At 35.6% G+C, this 21,768-nt stretch overlaps 2 protein-coding genes across 5 annotated transcripts in view; one reads left to right on the forward strand and one right to left on the reverse strand.

Moving 5' to 3' along the window:
* The window catches only part of pip5k1bb (phosphatidylinositol-4-phosphate 5-kinase, type I, beta b), a 40,472-nt gene extending 29,241 nt beyond the window's left edge, over positions 1-11,231 (reverse strand). For 2 of the 4 annotated variants that reach the window (XR_014211422.1, XM_082189162.1), the window contains exon 1: positions 11,070-11,231. The gene's annotated coding sequence lies outside the window, so the exon portion shown is untranslated. Of the gene's footprint in view, positions 1-2,510; positions 2,539-2,668; positions 3,541-11,069 lie in introns of those variants that run through there. The other 2 variants (XM_082189164.1, XM_082189163.1) reach the window with 2 other exon arrangements.
* fxn (frataxin) lies at positions 1,395-20,976 on the forward strand. Its single transcript, XM_082189185.1, has 7 exons — positions 1,395-1,398; positions 12,049-12,195; positions 12,528-12,611; positions 12,751-12,827; positions 13,954-14,074; positions 19,730-19,827; positions 20,079-20,976. Exons 2-7 carry the CDS (start codon positions 12,085-12,087, stop codon positions 20,215-20,217), a joined length of 630 nt encoding a protein of 209 aa, XP_082045311.1. The 5' UTR covers positions 1,395-1,398; positions 12,049-12,084; the 3' UTR covers positions 20,218-20,976.
* Positions 20,977-21,768: the final 792 nt, after the last annotated feature.

Raw genomic sequence — 21,768 nt, forward strand, 5'->3', positions numbered from 1 at the left:
TTCTATTATTTAGTTAAGAACAATAGTCTCATTGTAAGAAGCACAAACAAATTATGTGGCACTGACAGTGGAAAGGACACGGATTATGAAGGGCTCTCAGAAGAGGCAAGTGCCCTTTAAAGGTATTAAAGATATGTGACCATGTGCCAGATATTAAGAGGACAGAGAACAGAAAACACTTAAGTTTCTATCACCATAACACTTTAAAAACCTATCCTCACTTTCACTCTCTCCCTTTATCTATCTCTTCTTCTCGTCGTTCTTCTCTTTGTGGTTGCTATGAGTCCAGGGTCTGTGCTTGTAAACAGTGGCTGTACTGTATCCACCCGCAGGCACCGAGGGGCACACGACACCCTGAATATGCAGACTGATTTCTGGTAATAAACACAATCAATTTAGGAAACGGATTGAAGAGAGTCTCAACATTATGGGGTCATTCTCTCAAAACCTCTAGAGCCATTTACCATTAAAGTACATTTTAGCTTTTAGATTTACATGAGTTTTAAAGAACATAATACAAATAATTTTTACCTCAGATTCATTAAAGAGCCAATATTATGCCCTTTTACTGAGTCTTGTTTTTGTTTTCCAAATAGGTTTCATGCTTGAATGTTCAAAAAACACATTATTTTTCACATATTTTTACATTTTTGCAGCACCTCTTTTCCCAGTCTATCAGTAACGCTCTTGGCTGCGTTTCCCATACAACGACGTAACTCGCTGCTTAAATACCATAGAACGATGCATCGTTGAAGAATTAAACTCGCTAGTCACGACTATTTCACAAAAAAGTATTGTCGCAAAAATGTTTGTCATTCAGCCACGTTGGTTAATGATGTCACGCAGGTGAGGGAATACAGTAATAACTTCTTATTACTATAATACGTTTTGAGATCTTACTTTTCCAGAATTTTTGCTATAAATTGTGGACATGGCATCTGAGGACTAATTCTCATTTTTCATATTTAATCATAGGCTCCTTCATACTAGAGCACACACATGCATGCACACTCTTCAAAAAGTGCTCTTGAGAAACTAAAAGACGTAAATGAAATAGATTGTACTGAATGTCAACTTGTTTGTTTTGCTCAAGAAGATAAGGATTTATTAGGTCCACATGTCATGCAAACAAGAAAATATGCTTTTAACCACAGGTGGAAAGCTTCCGCTCCAACCACACAACTTTGCGATGCTGTTTGCTAATGTTCGTTGGAAATATGGAACTATGGGGAACTCGTTGAACTATGATGATAACGATTAACTATGCTGATAGTGGAAACTTTCTTCGTACAGCTCTCACCTGATCGACCCCAAATTTGGGTAAAATACTTTTCAGACCATACTGATTAAAAACTATCAAAAGCTTTTTGAAACACCAAATCGTTTCCATGCAATCAGTGAATTGACAGAGAGGATGCCATAAAGCATCCATGAAGCATTTTGAAGTGTAAACGTAACTTTTTAACTTTTTAACAGTTCCAAAGAATTATTGAGGATCAAAATTCCATTTCCGATCATTTTAATTGAGGGCTTAAAACTAGAGAACAGGATTAGGGCCGTATCCAGCATGGCACAGGCCTCACATATGCACTCTTTGTTCTGACTGGAGGTTCTTTCTTCAGTTTGCTAATTGGATACAGTGACAGTGATTACATAACTGGCTTAGTGTACTGTGTGAAGTTTACCGCTAAAAGCTGTAATTGGATATTATGCTATTAAAGGCATTTTAGAAGAATTTGTAGGACAATATGCACAGCTTTGCATTGTGCACAGCTTTGTACAGTGAAGCTATAAATACTAATTATTGCTACAGATAAAGTCAGTAGGGAGGCATATGCTAAACCGAAGAGAAATATCCAAAAGAGATTTGGCTAATAATACAAAAAAGTATTTTTCTTTCCTTTTCCTTTAAAAAAAGAAACAAAAAATCCAGATAAAATCCAAAGCTGACTTTATTTCCCCAGGCAAATGAATGAGAGAAGACTAAAAAAAGCTGCTGTGAATAAAAGCTGAAATTTAAGTTATTTCAAAACTGATGAATTTAGCCAAATATTCAGTTGTTTTCTTGTTTATTACTGTGAAGCTGCTTTGAAACAATCTTTATTGTATAAAACACTATAGAAATAAATGTGACTTGACAAGCAGTTCATAAACAAGATGATAACAGATGCATAAAGAATCAAACATCTAATTGTGTAAAAAATGGGTGGTCTTCATAATCAGGGTTATTATAGTTAACTAAAAAAAATTTGGGAATAAATACAAATCATATCTAATTTTCTTTGAGCTTTATGTACGAAAATAACTAAAACTGAAATAAAAATTAATATAAACAATGTAGACCTTTAAAAAACAATAAATACCTAGTTCTGGCAAGAAGGTTGCAGGCTGATAGGACTTTATATCATTTGGTAACGATCACATCATTATCTATATAGATCGCACAGCTGATTGGTTGTTGTTGCATCATTCAGCAGCCAATGAGCTGCGGCTCAACATTCAAACAATACTGTTTGTGTTGTTGTTAGCAGCCAGCAGTTTGCTTTCAGAAACCCTCCACCTTCCCCAGCTCCACCTGTATAGATCTGGTATAGGGGTTATTTATGTATTTATGTGCAGCAGCGGCATGTCTGTGAATGTATTGGCACTAGCAAGTCTCTGTACTTACTGTGCAGCAGCAGCAGCGTAGCAGATCTATTCCACCAAAAACATTGCCATATCCATTACCTTGCCAATCTCTATTACTGTACCAATCTCTCCGAGAGTTGTCACGACAGAACTAATACAAATGACAAACAAATTAAAAAAATTTATAAAAAAAAACTATAATGTATCTCAATGTAACTAAAATAACACTGGTTTAAATCCAACTCGTGACATTAGGCGATAACCTTCCCCTCATTTCCAGTCCCCTCTCTCTCCTCTCAGCAAAAAGAAAATGCTTTTTTATTCAGCTGTGTTGTGGAGCTTATCTTAAGACCTCTGAGTAGCAGCAGGGGAGTGTCAGGAGGAGGAAGTGCAAGATAAAGAAAAGGAGCAAAGAGTAAACGAAAGGGATGACATTCAGGCTACATTTCTATTTACTATTCTGAACGAGTTCAACTCAGCTTGAGCCAGGTGATCAAGCAAACTAACTGCTGAAAGACTCGACTCGCAGCAAGGACATTTGATTTGCTGTGAAAGTCAAACGAGAGAAAATAAACAGCTTGAGAGAGGCCATCAACACACTTTACCCAAGCATTTACACAAGGGTTGCAGTACTCAAGAGGGCAAATAAGCTAAAGTTAATGTCTGTGCCATCCAACCTGAAGTGGTACACTGTGGGCAAACTCAAATCGGAAGTGAGCATCCCTAAGCCCTACTCACTCCGAAGGGCAGAGCCTTGGAAGTGGGGACTTTGGAGGGAGAAGGGTACTTGTGTGTCTTAATGAAGTCGTTTGGAAAGCAGTGAAAGTGACAATGGGAATATCTTATTATTGCTGCTAATATGATACAAATAAATGTCCATTTATAATTAAGTTTTTAAAACATGCTTTGTGTGTGTGTGTGTGTGTGTGTGTGTGTGTGTGTGTGTGTGTGTGTGTCTGTTCCCGATCTGCTCTTAACTTTATAAGTTAAGCATTAAACATGTAAAGCAACATTTCTTATCAATTAAACATTTTAGAATTTAGTATAAAATGCATGACGAAAATGTGTGTAATATATCACAGCAAAATAAAACAACTTGAATTATTCTGTTTATACGTTAACTCCAACTCTCGTGCCATATCTAGATTAAAATGAATTGCGAGGACTTGTCACCTTGGGTCACATGACCATAAAAGATCAAATTTCTTCCTTGAAGTGACCATTGCATATTCCCTTCGCTAACGGACTTGTGAAGGGCCCTTCGTGAAAGAATTCAGTTGTTCACTTTCGTTTGGAACGCCCCTACAAATGGTGTCCACTACGTTTTGGGTGCAAAAACGCATTTGGAATTCTCCCTGTGTCCTAATTAAATTTGGGAACAAAGAATCGCATTTGTGTATATTTTTTGATAACACTTTCCGCATACAATGAGCATAGAGTTTTCTGCAATATCTACTCAACTATGTTGCAACGGAGGTCCTCCCCAAGGGGAAATGCTTAAGGAAGTTTGCAAGTGTATGTCTAAAACTAGAGTTAAACACAACCAGTACAGTCTGATTTTAAAATTAACCAATATGAACCAGTTCTTTTTAGTGAATCAAACGCACCCAGTGCATCCTGTGTATGCCGATTCCAGAATGAATTACTCTTATGAATCAGTCCTTTTAAGTGAATCAAAACCATGCAGCGCAACCAGTAGTCTGAATAATGAACTAATGACTCGTATGAGCCAGTTCTTTTTAGAAAAATCTGTCACATTCAGGGCATCATGTGTAGTCTGCCCTGAAACACAAACATAAGAGTGAATGTGATCCTCATTTATTTATTTTTTTTAAGGAAAAAGAAAGAATAATTATTCACTTAACTCTCCAGGGATAAAACTGTTTTGAAAGTCAATGAGGCATAACTGAAAGATATGGAAGGTAGAGGTCTACCACAGGCACATAATAAGCCTCTTTATGCACTTTTATCACTGCTATCTGATAATGCTGTACCCAGGATGGAGTTGGACTCGCTGTTCCACCCTCACTCTGGCTGAGGTCCAGACCTGTGATAAGAAAACCATTATGCCCTTCCCTTTACTGTGCCTGTTAAGTCATTGCATGTTGCAGACAGGAAGTTGTGAAGAAGTCATGGAATTAAATGACCTCTGTGATCATTTAAGTTAAGTTGAATCAGCACAAATGGCCATAACCATTACATGAGACTTCTGCAGTGACAGTCAATACACTACCATTCAAAAGCTTGGGGTCAGAAAGATTATATTGGTTTTGATGATTTTGAAAGAAATTAATCATTTTATTCAGCAAGGACACATTGATCAGAAGTGACCGTATAGACATTTATAATGTTACAAAATATTTCTATTTCAAATAAATGATGTTCTTTTGAACTTTCTATTCATCAAAGAGTCCTAAAAAATGTATCATACTTTCCACAAAGTTATTAAGCAGCACAACTGTTTTCAACATTGATAATAATGATAAATGTTTCTTGAGTATCATATCAGCATATCAGGATGATTTCTGAAGTATCATGTGACACTGAAGACTGGTGTAATGATGTGGAAATTCAGCTTTGCCATAGTGGAAATAAATTACATTTTCAAATATATTTGAATAGAAAACAGTTATTTTAAATTGTAATAATATTGCACAATATTACTGATTTTACTGTCATTTTAATCAAAATGAATACAGCCTCGGTGCGCAAAAGAGACTTCAAAAACAAAATAGTGATCACATCACACTGACACGGTTTCCTAATCAGGTGCATCTGTAATAGATTGTGATAGAAATAATGACATTTTATTTAATTTTTATAATTGAATACATTTAGCAATTAAAATAGAACACTTTTATCTTAATAAAATAATAATAAATAAAAATGATTACATATAGCCTACAGTATTGTTGTTTTTATTTGTGATTGAAAAATTCAAGAATGTCTAACTTGATGTAAAATTGCAGGAGGTATTTCAAATAAATAATGTTGGTCACAATGAGTCCAGATGCCGAAGTAGGCCAAACACTTTAGGTGTGGAAAATATAATTTCCACTGCATATTACATTAAGTTCTCTCAGGTTGTTAGGGGCCATTTGCTTATAGAGAGGCGTATGGTATATGAGATGTTTGAACTTGATCATAAGACTCATAACATGGTAACTAAAACAAAAGGTCCCATGACCAACCCCTACCATGCAGGGGACTAATAACTCCCTCAGACTGTACTATTTGACAATAAGAGCCTTTCCAGGAGCCTGTTGTTGCCTGGTGGGGGACACGTTGCCATTGGAGGCGATTGATGCTTTTTTTGAAAATCTAAAGAACAGGATATACATGTCTAGATTCCATTGTTGTTATGAAACTTGTGAGATCAACAACATCGCCTGCAGTTCCGTTCGTCTCTCCCCCACAATGCCTCCAAACAGTTAACATGCACTGCTGTCTGACATTTAACACTAAATGTGAGAATGTTGGTTCAGTCCTACACATAAAGTATAGCCAATCACTATACAACAAGCTCATTGACAGGCTATCCATGACAGGGTGGGATTGCCCTCCCACTGTAGTCTGAGTAATCACTGTGCACTTTAACTAAGTCATAGTGGTGCTTGCAAAGCCAATTAGGGATTCTCACATCTCTATAAAAATAAAAAAACCTGAGTATTAAAGTCACCATGAAATCAAAATTCTTATTTGTTTTATTGAATGTTGCAGTATGTATTTAATATAAATGATTTATCTGTGCACATCTTTATATTATTTTCATTCATGTGGCCTCAAAATAACTTCCCCTCCCCCGACATCTCTTCTCTTCTCTGATGATGTGTTTACTGGTGGGACAACCTGTGAGTCACCTGAGATCAACCAATAGAAAACCACAACCATCCAATCAATTCCTCATGGACAAAATCAAGTCCATGGATAGAGTTTCACTCTAATATACATCACAGTAGGGAAGAAAAGACTATCAGAACTTCTGTTTCATGGTGACTTTAATGGAATATATTTTTAAAAAAAGTCATTATTTGTTCATTCTCATTTTCATTTTTGGAAAATTATTTTCCGAAACACACAAAAAAACATTGATAGATTAAGGATGGAGTGTATCATTTCTGCACAATTAGCGTCACTAAACAGAACTGCAAAAAATATCATAGGTAAAAAATGTAAACAGAGAAAACAATTACATAATTCACTGTTAAATTTAAATGTAATTCAATTTTCCTTTTCGTCATTGCTCTCGAATTTCATCCATGGCTGTGTTCAATTAAAAAAATATTGACATTGATAAGTCATGCAAGATTTGATGCCAAACAGCATTAGCATGTCATGTGACCAAACTACTCAGAACACCTTTGCAACCATCTTTTACATGGCTTATTATGGAGAGACTTATAGTGGATCAGGAACTATTTCGCACTCCTATTTTACTATTTTCAGTGAGTGAAGTATCAACACTTAGTTTTAACAGATGGACTAAAACATAAAGTAATTTTCAAACAAGCTATTATTGTCACATACAAAATAAAAGAAGACATATCCAAGGTCAGTAACGTTCAAGAATGCATTTCATTATGCTTTTACAAATGTCACAAGACACAAGTGATCATGACCGCCTGCTAAATAGCCTACAGGCTGTAACAACCTCAGGGAACGTGGTTATATAACTAGTCAAATGAAAACCTCACGTTTTTTTTTCATTGGGTCAACGGGAGAAATGTCCTTTGCAGCAAGTACTGGAGTCACAATTGAATGAACTGAGTCATATGTAAGTTTATTTTCAAGAACAGTGTGACATTGTGGTTGTTCAGACTAAAGAGGTTCTCGTCTCGTCAACCTTTGGCTCAGCTATGTGTCATCACAGGTTTTGTTATGCAATTCTTCAAGGGAGACTTACACACAGGTTTAGAGGGAAAGATGACCATGATGCTGTGAATGTGTTTTTTTGCTGACACTCATTTGCATCTGCTGATTTCCCATTCAAAAGCACTGGCTCAGTAAACTTCAGCAGTGAGAGCTACGTGAAAGAATAAGAAATCCTATGCAAATCACAGTCTTTTAGTTTTCCCAGGTTTAATAATAAAAACTACACTAATGAATAAAGTAACACTGCTTGCTTTGCTGCAAATTGATCAACTAATGCTGCATCTGGAGTGGCATACAAAAAAGTCGCATTTACACTGTTTAATGCTGCACAGAGGCATTAATAAAAAATTATAATGGCAGAAATTATTTTAAATTAATGTCTATTATAAATGAAAAATAATTTGAAAATAAATACATTTTTAAAAAAATTTAATAAAAAATTATGGATATAAAAAAGAAATTACATTGTAGAATTATAAAATTATAATGGCAGATATTATGTTAAATGAATGTCTATTATACATTTTAAATCATTTTTAAGTAAATAAATGTAAAAAATATTTTAAAGTATTTTTAAATATAAAATTATTAAATTAGGGAGGCTGAAGTGGCTCAGAGATGCATATCTTAGTAAGATTCTTATTCTGCTTTGCATTTTTAGACAGAATTTTGAATCGACACAGAGCCTGATCACAGTAGCCTTATAGGCTGTGTAAATAAGTGCAGTAAGCAATTTCTGAGAAATGCTGTTGAAAGTGGATCGGACCGAGCACCACAACACACTTTTAGCCAATCATCTTCTTTATTATTGCATTATTTTGCTTCACTTCAGTTATGATAAAGAGACATGTGATAAAGAGCATTTTGGGGGCGGAGCAATGAAGTGTGTTTGTTTGGGTTGATTTCAAATATTAACAGTGTTTCTCAGAAATCACTTACTGCACCTTAACAGAGCAATTCATGCTCTTTTTACTGCTCAGTAAAGCACATTCAAACACTGCGGTCCTACTGTACGTGTACTAGCAATATAACACCAAATATAGAACATTATTCACAAACAGTGTTGCCAACTCTCGCAAGACAAATAAGCAACCGCGGCTTCAAAAACAAGCCCAATATTATTATATTACTTATTATCATCAATATGATTTGTGAGCAGAATAGGTTTTGAGATGGAAAAGGAGAAAAGGTGACGTGACATGAAGGCCAACTATGGTAACCCATACTCAGAATTTGTCCTCTACATTTAACCCATCCAATTAACGCATACTAATCTTGATATCATGTGACCAAAATTTATTTTAGTCAAAAGTTCACCGTCAAATCCCCCACTACAGGTATAATAATGATGATGTTGACATAATCCAGCCAGGGAGTATTTTACACATCAAGGTCAAAAGAGCATGTCACATACCATCTCAGCTCTTCTGTACTGATCTAAGAGCAGCTTAGTTAAATAAAACAGATCTTATTTCTTATATAAGAGGTGGTCAAACTGGTCAGGGTCAGTATATTGGCTGTCTGCAGTCTGAATACTCGGGAGGAATGTAGCATGCCACTGTGGGAGCAATAAAAAAATGTGCATGGGAGTGAGACCGCCGGTCACGACTGCTGTTCATCATTCAGCTGCTGCTTTGAAAAGCCCCAGAAAGATTAAAATGAAATGAAATGACGTGGCTTATTGATCTGCAGAGGACTGGGACACAGATACAACTTGTGCATTAAAAAGAACATGAAGTACAACCTCATCATGTTGCACATGAGTGGCATGCACTAATCAAATAGGCCATTTTTTTACATTCAATTTTGTGTAAAAAAATCAAACTTAAGTTAGACAAATGGTGAGTCATAAAAAGAGATGTTATAGATGCTCTGCTAAACTACAATGAATTATTACTAATACAAGACAAACCTTGACATCTTTATGCATTCTATAGACTGCAGAAATAGTGAGACTGTTCTGTTAATATTCCATTCTGAACATATCTCAAATTTGTGTTATTAATGAAGAAAAAGTTGCTACTAGGCTATTTTGCACAAAAGTGCAAACATCTGATACAGATTTATGCAACTCAGTACTACTGCAGAACGCTTTTGCAAAAAACACCTGGAAAAGATCTGCACAAGAGACACTGAGCTTCGCAACCACAAACACTAGAGGAATATTTCTTCTTCCTCTCATTGTTCTTGGCTGTCATGTGATTGTGTGCCTCCAGGTACAGAGCTTGTCTAAACAACTGCCCAGCAGGGTTATTTTCAACATGGCTAAAAGTTATAAGACTTTTCTCATAACCTCATTTGATCCCATAAATTATAGGCAATAGCAATTCAATATGTTCTTTATGACTTTTCTCATGACACACAGTACGTTTCAGTTATAGGACCATATTAAATTCAATCTGGATATTCAGAAATAATGTAAATATGTAGTTATTGTGTTCTATCCCACTGACATTATAAAAGATCAATCAATATGATGAGACCTATAAATTTTCTGTATATGCATATACCTTAAAGACTTGACTACAAAATGTCTGAACTGACTTCAGCTGAACAACAGCCGAAATGCATCATTTTCCTGTAAGCACTGAAAAGCTGCTTTGAAACAATCTGTATTATATAAAGCGCTATATAAATAAAGGTGACTTGACAAAAAAAAAGCTGTTTACAATATTCACTGTTATTGCTCAGAGATAAATTATACAGTTCACTGAACACAGATTAACCTTTTGTACAATACATATGTGACAAATAGCCCAGGTCTCCCTTACTTGAATGTGTTTATGCGTGAAAGATTATAAAAACATGCAAACATTTTTTAAAAACAGCATTAAATGATTTCCAAAATTGTCATCTATATGGACAGCAGGTCACCGTGATTTTGCCAACTAAGACATGTTCCTGGACCAACATATTTTGTTGATCCTGGAACAACATTCCAGTCTGAAAATGTAGTCCTATATCCCTACCCCTAAACTAACCCTACTCATAACTTATCATTAACATTTTGATGAATAACATTGATGTAGAAGCACATAACCCTGGTTGTAAGCCTAAACTTGACTCTCAAATCTGATTGGGTGATTAGAATGTTGTTCCAGGATTTTTTTTGGTGAAATCACCTTCACCATAGTTGACAGACAGCACACTAGGTTTTGAGATGCACTCGACATCTACGCCTGTCAAAGTCTTGTAATATTTCTAAGAAACCTCTTCCCTGCGATAATATTACGTAATTTTTTGACACTCTCAGAGACTAAAATGTAAAATCTTGAAATGTAAAAATAGTCTGTCATGATTTTGCAATGAACAAATATAACAAGATAAAATTTGAGTTTATGTGTCCTAAATTCTTTTAATTGGGCTAATACGTTGTTTAAAGTTTTTTCCTACCATGCATAGCTAAAATATTTCATATAATTCAACACATTAATATGTCAAATATGACGTCTTGCCTACACGAGAGCGGAAGAACACACCGGTGAACTGGTAGCAGGTACAGGTGTATGTCCATCTGACAGGTTCAGACAGGTTACGTCGCAATAAACATTATTTTAAAAATATCTTACCTTTATATGTCTTCTAAGGTATGGGTCTATCTTGCTTTCGGAGAGAGAGAGAGAGGTTGAGTGCACAATGATATTCCCAGAGCCTGTAATGTTTCTCTCACTAGATGTTAGTGCAGTCAGTGTCCCTGTACTTTGTGGAATCGTTATTGAAGGACAGCGAGTCGGCAACGAGTCTCCGCCTCCTCCTGCACTTCAGAGAAACATCTCTCATTCCCATTATACCACCACGCTCTTAATGTGAGCAGTTGATGCCACCTACTGGCTTGAGGAATCTATCTATCTATCTATCTATCTATCTATCTATCTATCTATCTATCTATCTATCTATCTATCTATCTATCTATCTATCTATCTATCTATCTATCTATCTATCTATCTATCTATCTATCTATCTATCTATCTATCTATCATATTTCGGAGTTTAAATATTAACTGAGTGAAATACTGTTCTGCTGTTTTTTTCTGTTCTTGTATAATGTTGAAAATTGCTACCCTGTTTATGCAATGCCTTTCTTTTGTCTGTGTATTATTCTTGTTCTTCTATTCTATAGTTTGTATTATTTAATTGTTGTCACCGGTACTCTTGTATGTCAATTATAAAGCGCCCTTGAGCTATGGAAAGGCACTATATAAATTATGCTGCCTTCACTTGCTATCGGAAATGTCCTACTTCCCACTTCTGAAGTCGTAATTACGAGCTCATCGCATTCAAATTTTGACTTGAGAGGGCGTTCATGACCAATTTTTTAACTAGGAAACTAGTAGGCTATTTACGATTATTCCGATAGCACGTAAAGGCAGCATTAAAAAATATTATTATTATTATTATTTATACTTTCTAATTATTTCCTCTTTTAAAAGAAAATAAAAAAAATGGGATTTAATAAATACGAAACTCTTCCTGAATAAAACAGACTTTTATTTTGTTGGGACTTGTATTTTGAAATGTAACTAGGACTGTCAAAGCGGGCATAATCATACTGACTGGCCAGATACTTGCACCCTTTTTGAAGCTATGTCAAGGTTAAGTATTACGTGTCGTTCTCTGTATCTTCTAAATTTGAGCTCCAGATGGAAATGCTACCAACAAACCTCCAGACTATCAACAATGAGTAGTGGAGTTGAAGTGAGTGAGTTTAAAACAAACATTTCCGGCATGTAAGCATGACTGAATTGCCAATATGTGCCGTGGTGTCTCATATTATATTGCCTTATTTGTCGTAAATATCTCTTATTTGTTTATTATTATAGAGAGACAAATCTTTTGCGTAAGGACGTGACGTGACGTGACGTAACTGACTAGCACGTTTAAAAAAAATATATATATATTCTGGTCATTCATGCTGACATTTTGTCCAATTTGAATTAATTAAATAAGTGTAACGGTTTGTGTTTTAGTAGTCAGAAAAATATTGTATCTTTAAATATCTGTTTTGTTTATGACCCATTTGATTTTAGTCGATATGTGGTGGTGGCAAATTTAGGAGTATTTCTTCAGCAAAGACAGTCACAAGGACCAGTGTATGGGAAGGACATACACAGGTAAATGACTCAGACCCTTTTGTACCATTTTTGACAGAATTAAAATCTAAATTTCTAAATCAAGTATAAAAATGTATAAAGGTTTAAATTACCTGCTATCATATCCATCCATATTGTCTGATATTTCAATATTTTTAAGTGGTTTGATGGCAGTCTGAAGAAAAGAGAACTTCATTCAAGTGCACCTCTTGGAGAAGAAAACGCTCCTCAGTTGAGGTAAATATTGTTCTGAGTGAAAAGTGTAATCTTGTAATAATCACTGAGTCATAGAGCACAATATTTGCGACATTCCGTGTACTTTGATTATGCATGAAGATACTGCTGGTTATGATTTATCACTGTGTTGAAAATGTGTTTATTGTACAACCGTTGTCCATCAAAAGTGTTTAGATTAATTACATTTTTATTCAAAAATTATTTTATATAACATTTCTGGCTTGTGTTTTAGTGTGTAAAAATGTGCAGCATTAATATGCAGTTTTTCTTATTTGTTTGTATAACAAGAAATATCCCCAGGAAGGTCAGCCTCCAATTATCTGTCCACATCAAATTTGTTTATATTCACATTCAAATAATACACAAGTCTAAATAGTTTAAATAAGCAGCAAAGTTCTTATCATTTACAGTCTGTAATATATAGCTAAAAGTATTTTTGACACAGAAAACATACCATACAAACTATTTTTACTATGAGCAACCATTAATAAAAAGTTTTTCATTGTTAAAACTTTACAATAAGGTTTCATTTGTTAACGTTAGTTAACTACATTAGTTAATATGAACTAATTGTGGAAAAAGTCTTTATTAATCTTGGTTAATGTTAATTTTTAACATTTACTTATACATTATTAAAATAAAAAGTTATATCTAATGTATTGCTCATAGATAATATTAGGTATGCATTAAAGGGATAGTTCACCCAAAAATGAAAATGTTGTCATCATTTACTCACCCTCATGTTGCTCCAAATGAGTTTCTTTCTTCTGTTGAACACAAAAGAAGATGTTCTGAAGAATGTTGGAAATCAAACAGTTGCTGGTCCCCTTTGACTTCCATAGGATTTTTTTTTTTCCTTCTATGGAAGTCAATGGCTACTGTCAACTGTTTGATTTCCAACATTCTTTAAAATATCTTCTTTTGTGTTCAACAGAAGAAAGAAACTCATACAGGTTTGGATCATCATACAGGGTGAGTAAATGATGACAAAATGTTCATTTTTAGGGGCCCTTATTGTAAAGTGTTACCTTCTCATATATTTATACATTAGAATCACATGCACCAAAATTTTGCAATGATTGTGTACTACTATTTTTTTACTCTACAAAGTAATTGTTTTGTATAGAGAACTAACAGAGACCGAGTATGGGAGAATAGCAGATGAGACAATGGACGCATTATCAGAATATTTTGAAGACCTCACAGATGAGAACTTCACTGGAATGGACTATGACGTTGTCTTCTCTGTAAGTACACATGCCCTTATTCTCACATCCTTACATGATACAGTTTTTCTCAGTTGCTTTGGTGCATTTCTCAAATCATCCTTAATATTTGCAAAGAAGTATGTGCATTCTCAAAACAATTCATACAAATAGCACCACACATTGGATTACCTGCAAAAGCTAGCCTGGGAAAACCCAGACAACTTCCGGCAAATTTAGATTTGCTCTGCAAGTAGTCTGGCAAAGAGCTCATTCAAGCCCATTTCTAATCCCTCGAAATCGCGGCACCAATCAGAAACGTTGGGGCGGGCTTTACATGATGACGATCGCTCTGATTGGTTTTAGGTCTATCCAATTGCACAGGCCAGGCGCAGCAACTTTTAAATGCATTATTATATTAAAATTGCAAACACATGAGGACAGTCTCCATGAAAGACCCACTGGCAGATGAACGTGCTACTACATTTCTATCCGAAACGGTAGGAAATGAAATTAGATTTAATAGAGGATTTTAACTGTGACAAGATGATTGACAGGGCAGTTTACGTGACAGGATGCACGCGACAGATCCGTCCGATAAAGATGACGAAGTAGTATGTCCCAAAGCTTGCCTACTATTTTGCTACACATTCAAAAGAAAAATACCTTTTCTTCACAAAAAGAGTACATACTTTTATGGCGTAGTGTAACTTAGACGAATTGGGACGAAGCATATGGCTTTACACGATGACGATCGCTCTGATTGGTTTTAGGTCTGTCCAATTGCGCCCAGAGGCATTTGAGCGTCATCCGTTGGTGATGCCCCTTTGGAAATGAGTTATTAATGAAGCTTTGCCAGACCATAACTCAGTTACTACTGAGAATGGTCTGGTTTTAACCAGGCTATGCAAAAGCCTGTAACTTACTCAAAATCTTTAGTTCATCTCTCAAAAGTATTTATGTCAATGAACATATCAGTGACATCAGAATGAAAAAGTCATGTGTCATTGTTCACAAACAAGATAGTCAAAATGCTTAGTCATGTTGTCAATAAAACACTGCACTCTGTTAGTATTACCTGATGTAAACTATGGCAACAGTTTGGATGACAGTTATTGTATTGAAATGTACAAAGCTGTGCTTCTTCTGTATGCCATATATCCATTTCAAAAGTACAAATTTACACACTACTGTACGTGAGTTATTGATTGAAAGAGACTGGATAGGATTCACAGTTACACTTTTACTAGTGGTCTGACAAAAAAACATTACAGTATTGTTGTGATATAGAAAAGAAAAAGAAATAGGGGCACAAAGGCGAAAATACAACATTAGAAAGGCAAACACAGGAAAGACTTTGCTTTCGCATGCAGCACTGTTTGAGGAATTGCAATGCAGTCTGTCTACACCTCTTGACGTGCCTGTCTGTCGGGCCACAGATTCTCATCTACATCACAACGAATATCTTCCCTTGCAATGCAACGTGGAAAATATATTTTGGAATGTCTTATCCAACCTCTGCAGGCGTCTATTGTGATGTCCTCACAGGCTACAACCATGGCAGCCAGAAGCGTCATCTGAGTATGTGGCTGGCGATCATAGACCTTCCACCTCCATGCTGAGAAGAACTCCTCAATTGGGTTAAGGAATGGAGAATAAGGTGGGAGGAATTCCATCAGCATTCTATAGTGGGTCACAAATCATTGCCTGATGGCGTTTGAGTGATGGAATCTCATATTATCCCAAATTACCACATACTTTGGTAAATCATCTCGAAATGGACCCTTCTCATCATCAGAGATGAGAGTCCTGTTGAGGGTCTCTAAGAAGGTGAATATATACGCTTGCCATTTGAAGGTTCATGAGATGCTACTTTGAGCTATTTCAGAGAACTGGTTTCTCATTGGTTGATCTACATTCTCTTCATTAGTGAAAGTCAAGATTCACCTGCACTATTCATCAATTCATGGCACATTTACAAAAAGTCTAATAGAAATGTGTAGAAAATATGCTTGACAGTTTATGACAACTAGATCAACCATTTTGCATTTAATAACTTATTCGATGAACTAATGACTAGATGTTTTGAGGGGTAAGACTATTGCACAGAGAACTATTTAATACATTTTGAGCAACATGGCATTAGCAACTGATAATGTAGGAAACCGCAGACAATTGTACATAATCAATTGCATGAATGTACCAAAGCAATCGCAACTTGTTCAAAAGAATGAGAAACTGCTTTTATGATGTGCACAAGTGACTAGATGAAATCGTTCTGAGAATTTCATTTCTGGTCTGAGAAATACACCAAAGCGACTGAGAAAAACTAAATGCCTGCAGTGCTTTTACATCTCAACTATATGAAAAGTCTGTTTTGCCTATATGTCCAGTAGGGGTCAATGTTGGTCTAAAAACTAAAATTATTTGAAATAAGAAATGCTGTTTGCAACGGATATCATCTGATTCTTGATTGAATTGTATCTTCAGTGAGAAAATAACAGGGCAGAAAAAATAATTGATTTTAAATTAATCATTAGCAACAAAAAAACATGTACAGACTCAATATAGACCATAGCCTTTACAAAAGAAAAAGAAAAATTAGCAAGATAAAAAAGAACTCAAGAGCTATTAATTAAATTAAAATGAATTGAGTTGGTGTTTCCAGTCCTTACTTAAACACACTTTACCTGTCATGTAACCCATTTGTCTAACCTTTACATCCCCAGCCTTTTTGTGGAACATTGCAATTAGGTTGTTTCTCTGTAAAGTGAAAAGGGGTCCTAAAACTTTTATGATGGTCTCTTTTCTTCTTTTATAGAAAAGAGGTTTGCTTGAGTGTTATTGTTGTTGAGTGCTCCCGCACAACTCCTGTTAAGAGTTCACAGCCAAAAACTGCTTTTTGTGCAGCAGCCTTTGTTGGAGCACCTTGCAGAGAAAATGCATATGTCCTGCAGGATTTATGAAGGCTACAAACACTGAGCTTTCAGTATGTTATTGTAAGACTAATGTAACTTCCAATCATTCCGCACACACGCGCACGCACACACACACACACACACACACACACACACACACACACACACACACACACACACACACACACACACACACACACACACACACACACACACACACACACAGTGGGTACGGAAAGTATTCAGACCCCCTTACATTTTTCACTCTTTGTTATATTGCAGCCATTTACTAAAATCATTTAAGTTCATTTTTTTCCCTCATTATTGTACACACAGCACCCCATATTGACAGAAAAACACAGAATTGTTGACATTTTTGCACATTTATTAAAAAAGAAAAACTGAAATATCACATGGTCCTAAGTATTCAGACCCTTTGCTCAGTATTTAGTAGAAGCACCCTTTTGATCTAATACAGCCATGAGTCTTTTTGGGAAAGATGCAACAAGTTTTTCACACCTGGATTTGGGTATCCTCTGCCATTCCTCCTTGCAGATCCTCACCAGTTCTGTCAGGTTGGATGGTAAACGTTGGTGGACAGCCATTTTCAGGTCTCTCCAGAGATGCTCAATTGGGTTTAAGTCAGGGCTCTGGCTGGGCCATTCAAGAACAGTCACGGAGTTGTTGTGAAGCCACTCCTTCGTTATTTTAGCTGTGTGCTTAGGGTCATTGTCTTGTTGGAAGGTGAACCTTCGGCCCAGTCTGAGGTCCAGAGCACTCTGGAGAAGGTTTTCGTCCAGGATATCCCTGTACTTGGCCGCATTCATCTTTCCCTCGATTGCAACCAGTCGTCCTGTCCCTGCAGCTGAAAAACACCCCCACAGCATGATGCTGCCACCACCATGCTTCACTGTTGAGACTGTATTGGACAGGTGATGAGCAGTGCCTGGTTTTCTCCACACATACCGCTTAGAATTAAGGCCAAAAAGTTCTATCTTGGTCTCATCAGACCAAAGAATCTTATTTATCACCATCTTGGAGTCCTTCAGGTGTGCTTTCATGTGTCTTGCACTGAGGGGAGGCTTCCGTTGGGCCACTCTGCCATAAAGCCCCGACTGGTGGAGGGCTGCAGTGATGGTTGACTTACTACAACTTTCTCCCATCTCCCGACTGCATCTCTGGAGCTCAGCCACAGTGATCTTTGGGTTCTTCTTTACCTCTCTCACCAAGGCTCTTCTCCCCCGATAGCTCAGTTTGGCCGGACGGCCAGCTCTAGGAAGGGTTCTGGTCGTCCCAAACGTCTTCCATTTAAGGATTATGGAGGCCACTGTGCTCTTAGGAACCTTAAGTGCAGCAGAATTTTTTTGTAACCTTGGCCAGATCTGTGCCTTGCCACAATTCTGTCTCTGAGCTCTTCAGGCAGTTCCTTTGACCTCATGATTCTCATTTGCTCTGACATGCACTGTGAGCTGTAAGGTCTTATATAGACAGGTGTGTGGCTTACCTAATCAAGTCCAATCAGTATAATCAAACACAGCTGGACTCAAATGAAGGTGTAGAACCATCTCAAGGATGATCAGAAGAAATGGACAGCACCTGAGTTAAATATATGAGTGTCACAGCAAAGGGTCTGAATACTTAGGACCATGTCATATTTCAGTTTTTCTTTTTTAATAAATGTGCAAAAATGTCAACAATTCTGTGTTTTTCTGTCAATATGGGGTGCTGTGTGTACAATAATGAGGAAAAAAATGAACTTAAATGATTTTAGCAAATGGCTGCAATATAACAAAGAGTGAAACATTTAAGGGGGTCTGAATACTTTCCGTACCCACTGTGTGTATGTATATATAATATATATATATATATATATATATATAATCTCGAACTCAGTGAATGATTAAGTCCTTGCACTCGTTCCATTTAAGCATCTGGCGGGTGGCCAGCAGACCCTGCTGACAGATTGATTGGTCATTCACGCTCCTCGCTCTCCTCTGGCTGGATAAATGTCAGGCGGTGAGCTTCCTGTCAGCTACTTGTTCTAAGCAGCTTGTTTTTACACCTCTCTATAGCCTCACATGCAGCCGGCAAACACTGTGCTGGTGTTTTCAACTGTGGTATACATAGTAGCCTCACAGTGAAAAAATGCTCTTTTTGCACACTGACACTGTTGCTACAGTTGATATGATATAATGATACCACAACCCTTTACATTAAACATTCGGACAGCTGCAAGTCAAGGTTTGGTTGACAAATTGAGCCATGTTCCCAATGCTTGGCCTCGGATCTGACTATACATTCACACATATATAAATCATCTTTTTTGAGGTTGTTTCATATACATTGTATCACCATGATTTTGTTCTTTAAGAATTCTGAACCAGTGGCATTTTAGGCATCAGTTTAATGGTACAAATAGTTTGTGGTTTAATTGATCAGTTTTTTAGGTTTGTATTTTTTTTTTTTTTTTAAGGATAATTATCTGTGAAAAAATTAGTACACCCCTTGCATTTAATGATTTATTCATCTCTGTTTTATTTATCTATTTTAAATGTTGGCATATTGATACTCAAACTTAATTTGGACAGCATTGAAGGGTGAAAGTGATTATAATTACGTTTTATTTTTATATATTTCGCAATTATGATAAGTTTCATTGTTAAATATTTGTAAATAGAATCTCTTTCAGGTTGTTCTCCCTGTCAATGCTGCTGTTTCAATGTTACAGCCACAAACTGAAGCTCTCACACATTTACATGTGTGTTAAATGTCTTAACAGAGTGGTGTGCTGACGGTGAAAGTTGGCTCTGACCACGGCACATACGTTATCAACAAACAGACACCCAACCGACAGATTTGGCTTTCGTCGCCCACAAGGTTAGACAGTCATTTCTTGATGTTCGTATCTAATGCTTAAATGTTGAATCTGTTTTATGTAAAAGAATGAGAATTAAATCAGCAACATGTTTTACTTTGTATTACTTAGTGTCAGTATTTTGTATTCTTTAACTGAGTGGCATTAGAAATGCTAGTTATTGAATTACATATTAACAGTGTGATATAATGAGAGCAAAATATATGTTCAGTTTTCAGCTTCATCATACATTTCTGAATGTTTCCTTTCTCAGTGGGCCAAAGCGCTACGATTGGACGGGGGAGCGATGGGTGTACGCTCACGATGGCGTGACATTGCACAGTCTGCTCTCCAAAGAGTTGTCTGTCATCTTCAAATCAAATATAGACCTGTCGGTTCTCATCCATTCATGATGAGAACAATTTGAAAAACAGACACCGTTATTGATCTTTTCCTCGCCGTGATCTTAACAAGTAGCCAATGCTCAAAAAACCTATTAGGCTGGCTTGATATTTTTTATGGTTTATAGATACCTACAAATTGGCCAAAAAAGCTCAAAAAGTATAGACCTCAGATAAACTGCAGGGAGGATTCATTACCTGGTTGGATTAAAGAGATCACGTTTAATGGCTCTTAAACCTGAATAAGACAAATGGTCACAGATTGTTTTTCGGAGGCTGTATTTATCTGTAGCATTTTGCACGCCTGGCCCTGGTTGAACTAGAGGCTGCTGGGTAGATGCAGGAAAAGAAGAGGATTACGACTGACAGATGGAGAAGTTCTTGCTCTAAAAGCCCCCGGACATAGCCTTTATTTAAGAATCATCTGTGAATAACGGCATCGCTCTCCGATCATATTCCTCAGAGCTTTACCACCACCCTCGGAGGATTTAAAAATACCAGCCCAATTTAGCATCAACCCACCCGTCAGTTAAAGCGGTGTCATTAACTCTGGTGATACAACATCGATCATTACTCCACACGCCTCTTAACATAATAGCCCATATATCGCAACATTAACTTGATACGCTGTTCATGCAAATGTTGAAATGTGAGATGTATTTAATCAGGTTGAATGTGATAAAACAATAGCAGATCTCCCGCAGTGTTGATGTCTCTGTCCATTGATGCATATGTAAATATAATGTTAAATAAATTATAATGTTTGTTTTATTTTCATTGTGTACATGTTATAGTTTTAGTTTTATTATAGTATTAAATATTATTATTATTCATGATTTTGAATGATTATTATTAATACATGTTAAAATATTAATACTTGGTTGCTTTTTATTATTAATGAAATGTTCAAAGACAATGTTCTAGGCCACTATCTTTAGATGGTTTTCAATAGTTTAAATTTAAGCATTGTATTATTATTATTACTATTATAATGATTATATGGTTATTATTAATACATGCTAAAAGGATAATTCTTAGTGGTTTAAAAAAAAAAAAATTATTTGCAAGAAAATGTTTTAGACCATTATCTTTAGTTTATCATAATATTATCATTAAAATATTATTAGAAGTATTATTATTATAATTTTAAATGATTATGGTTATTATTAATACATGCTAAAATTATTATTAGTTGTTTTTATTTATTTATTTTTATTTATTTGCCTTATTATATTTATATAGACAATGTTTTAGACCAATATATTCGGTTTTCAGTAATTTAATTTTTAACATTGTATTATTATTATTATTATTATTTATTAAAATATTATTTCATCATTATATTATCATTAAAATATTATTATTATTATCATTATTATTATTAGAAATAATAATGTATTTTGAGTGATTATGATTTATTAATACGTTAAAATACATAGTTGGGTGTTTTTTATTTTATTATTTATTTGTGCAAGACAATGTTTTTGATCAATATCTTTATACCGGTTTTCAGTCATAAGTTTAATTTCTGTATAGCATTAAAATATTATTATTATTATTATT

The sequence above is a fragment of the Leuciscus leuciscus genome (assembly GCF_965113295.1).
Source record: "Leuciscus leuciscus genome assembly, chromosome: 13".
Taxonomy (NCBI): domain Eukaryota; kingdom Metazoa; phylum Chordata; class Actinopteri; order Cypriniformes; family Leuciscidae; genus Leuciscus; species Leuciscus leuciscus.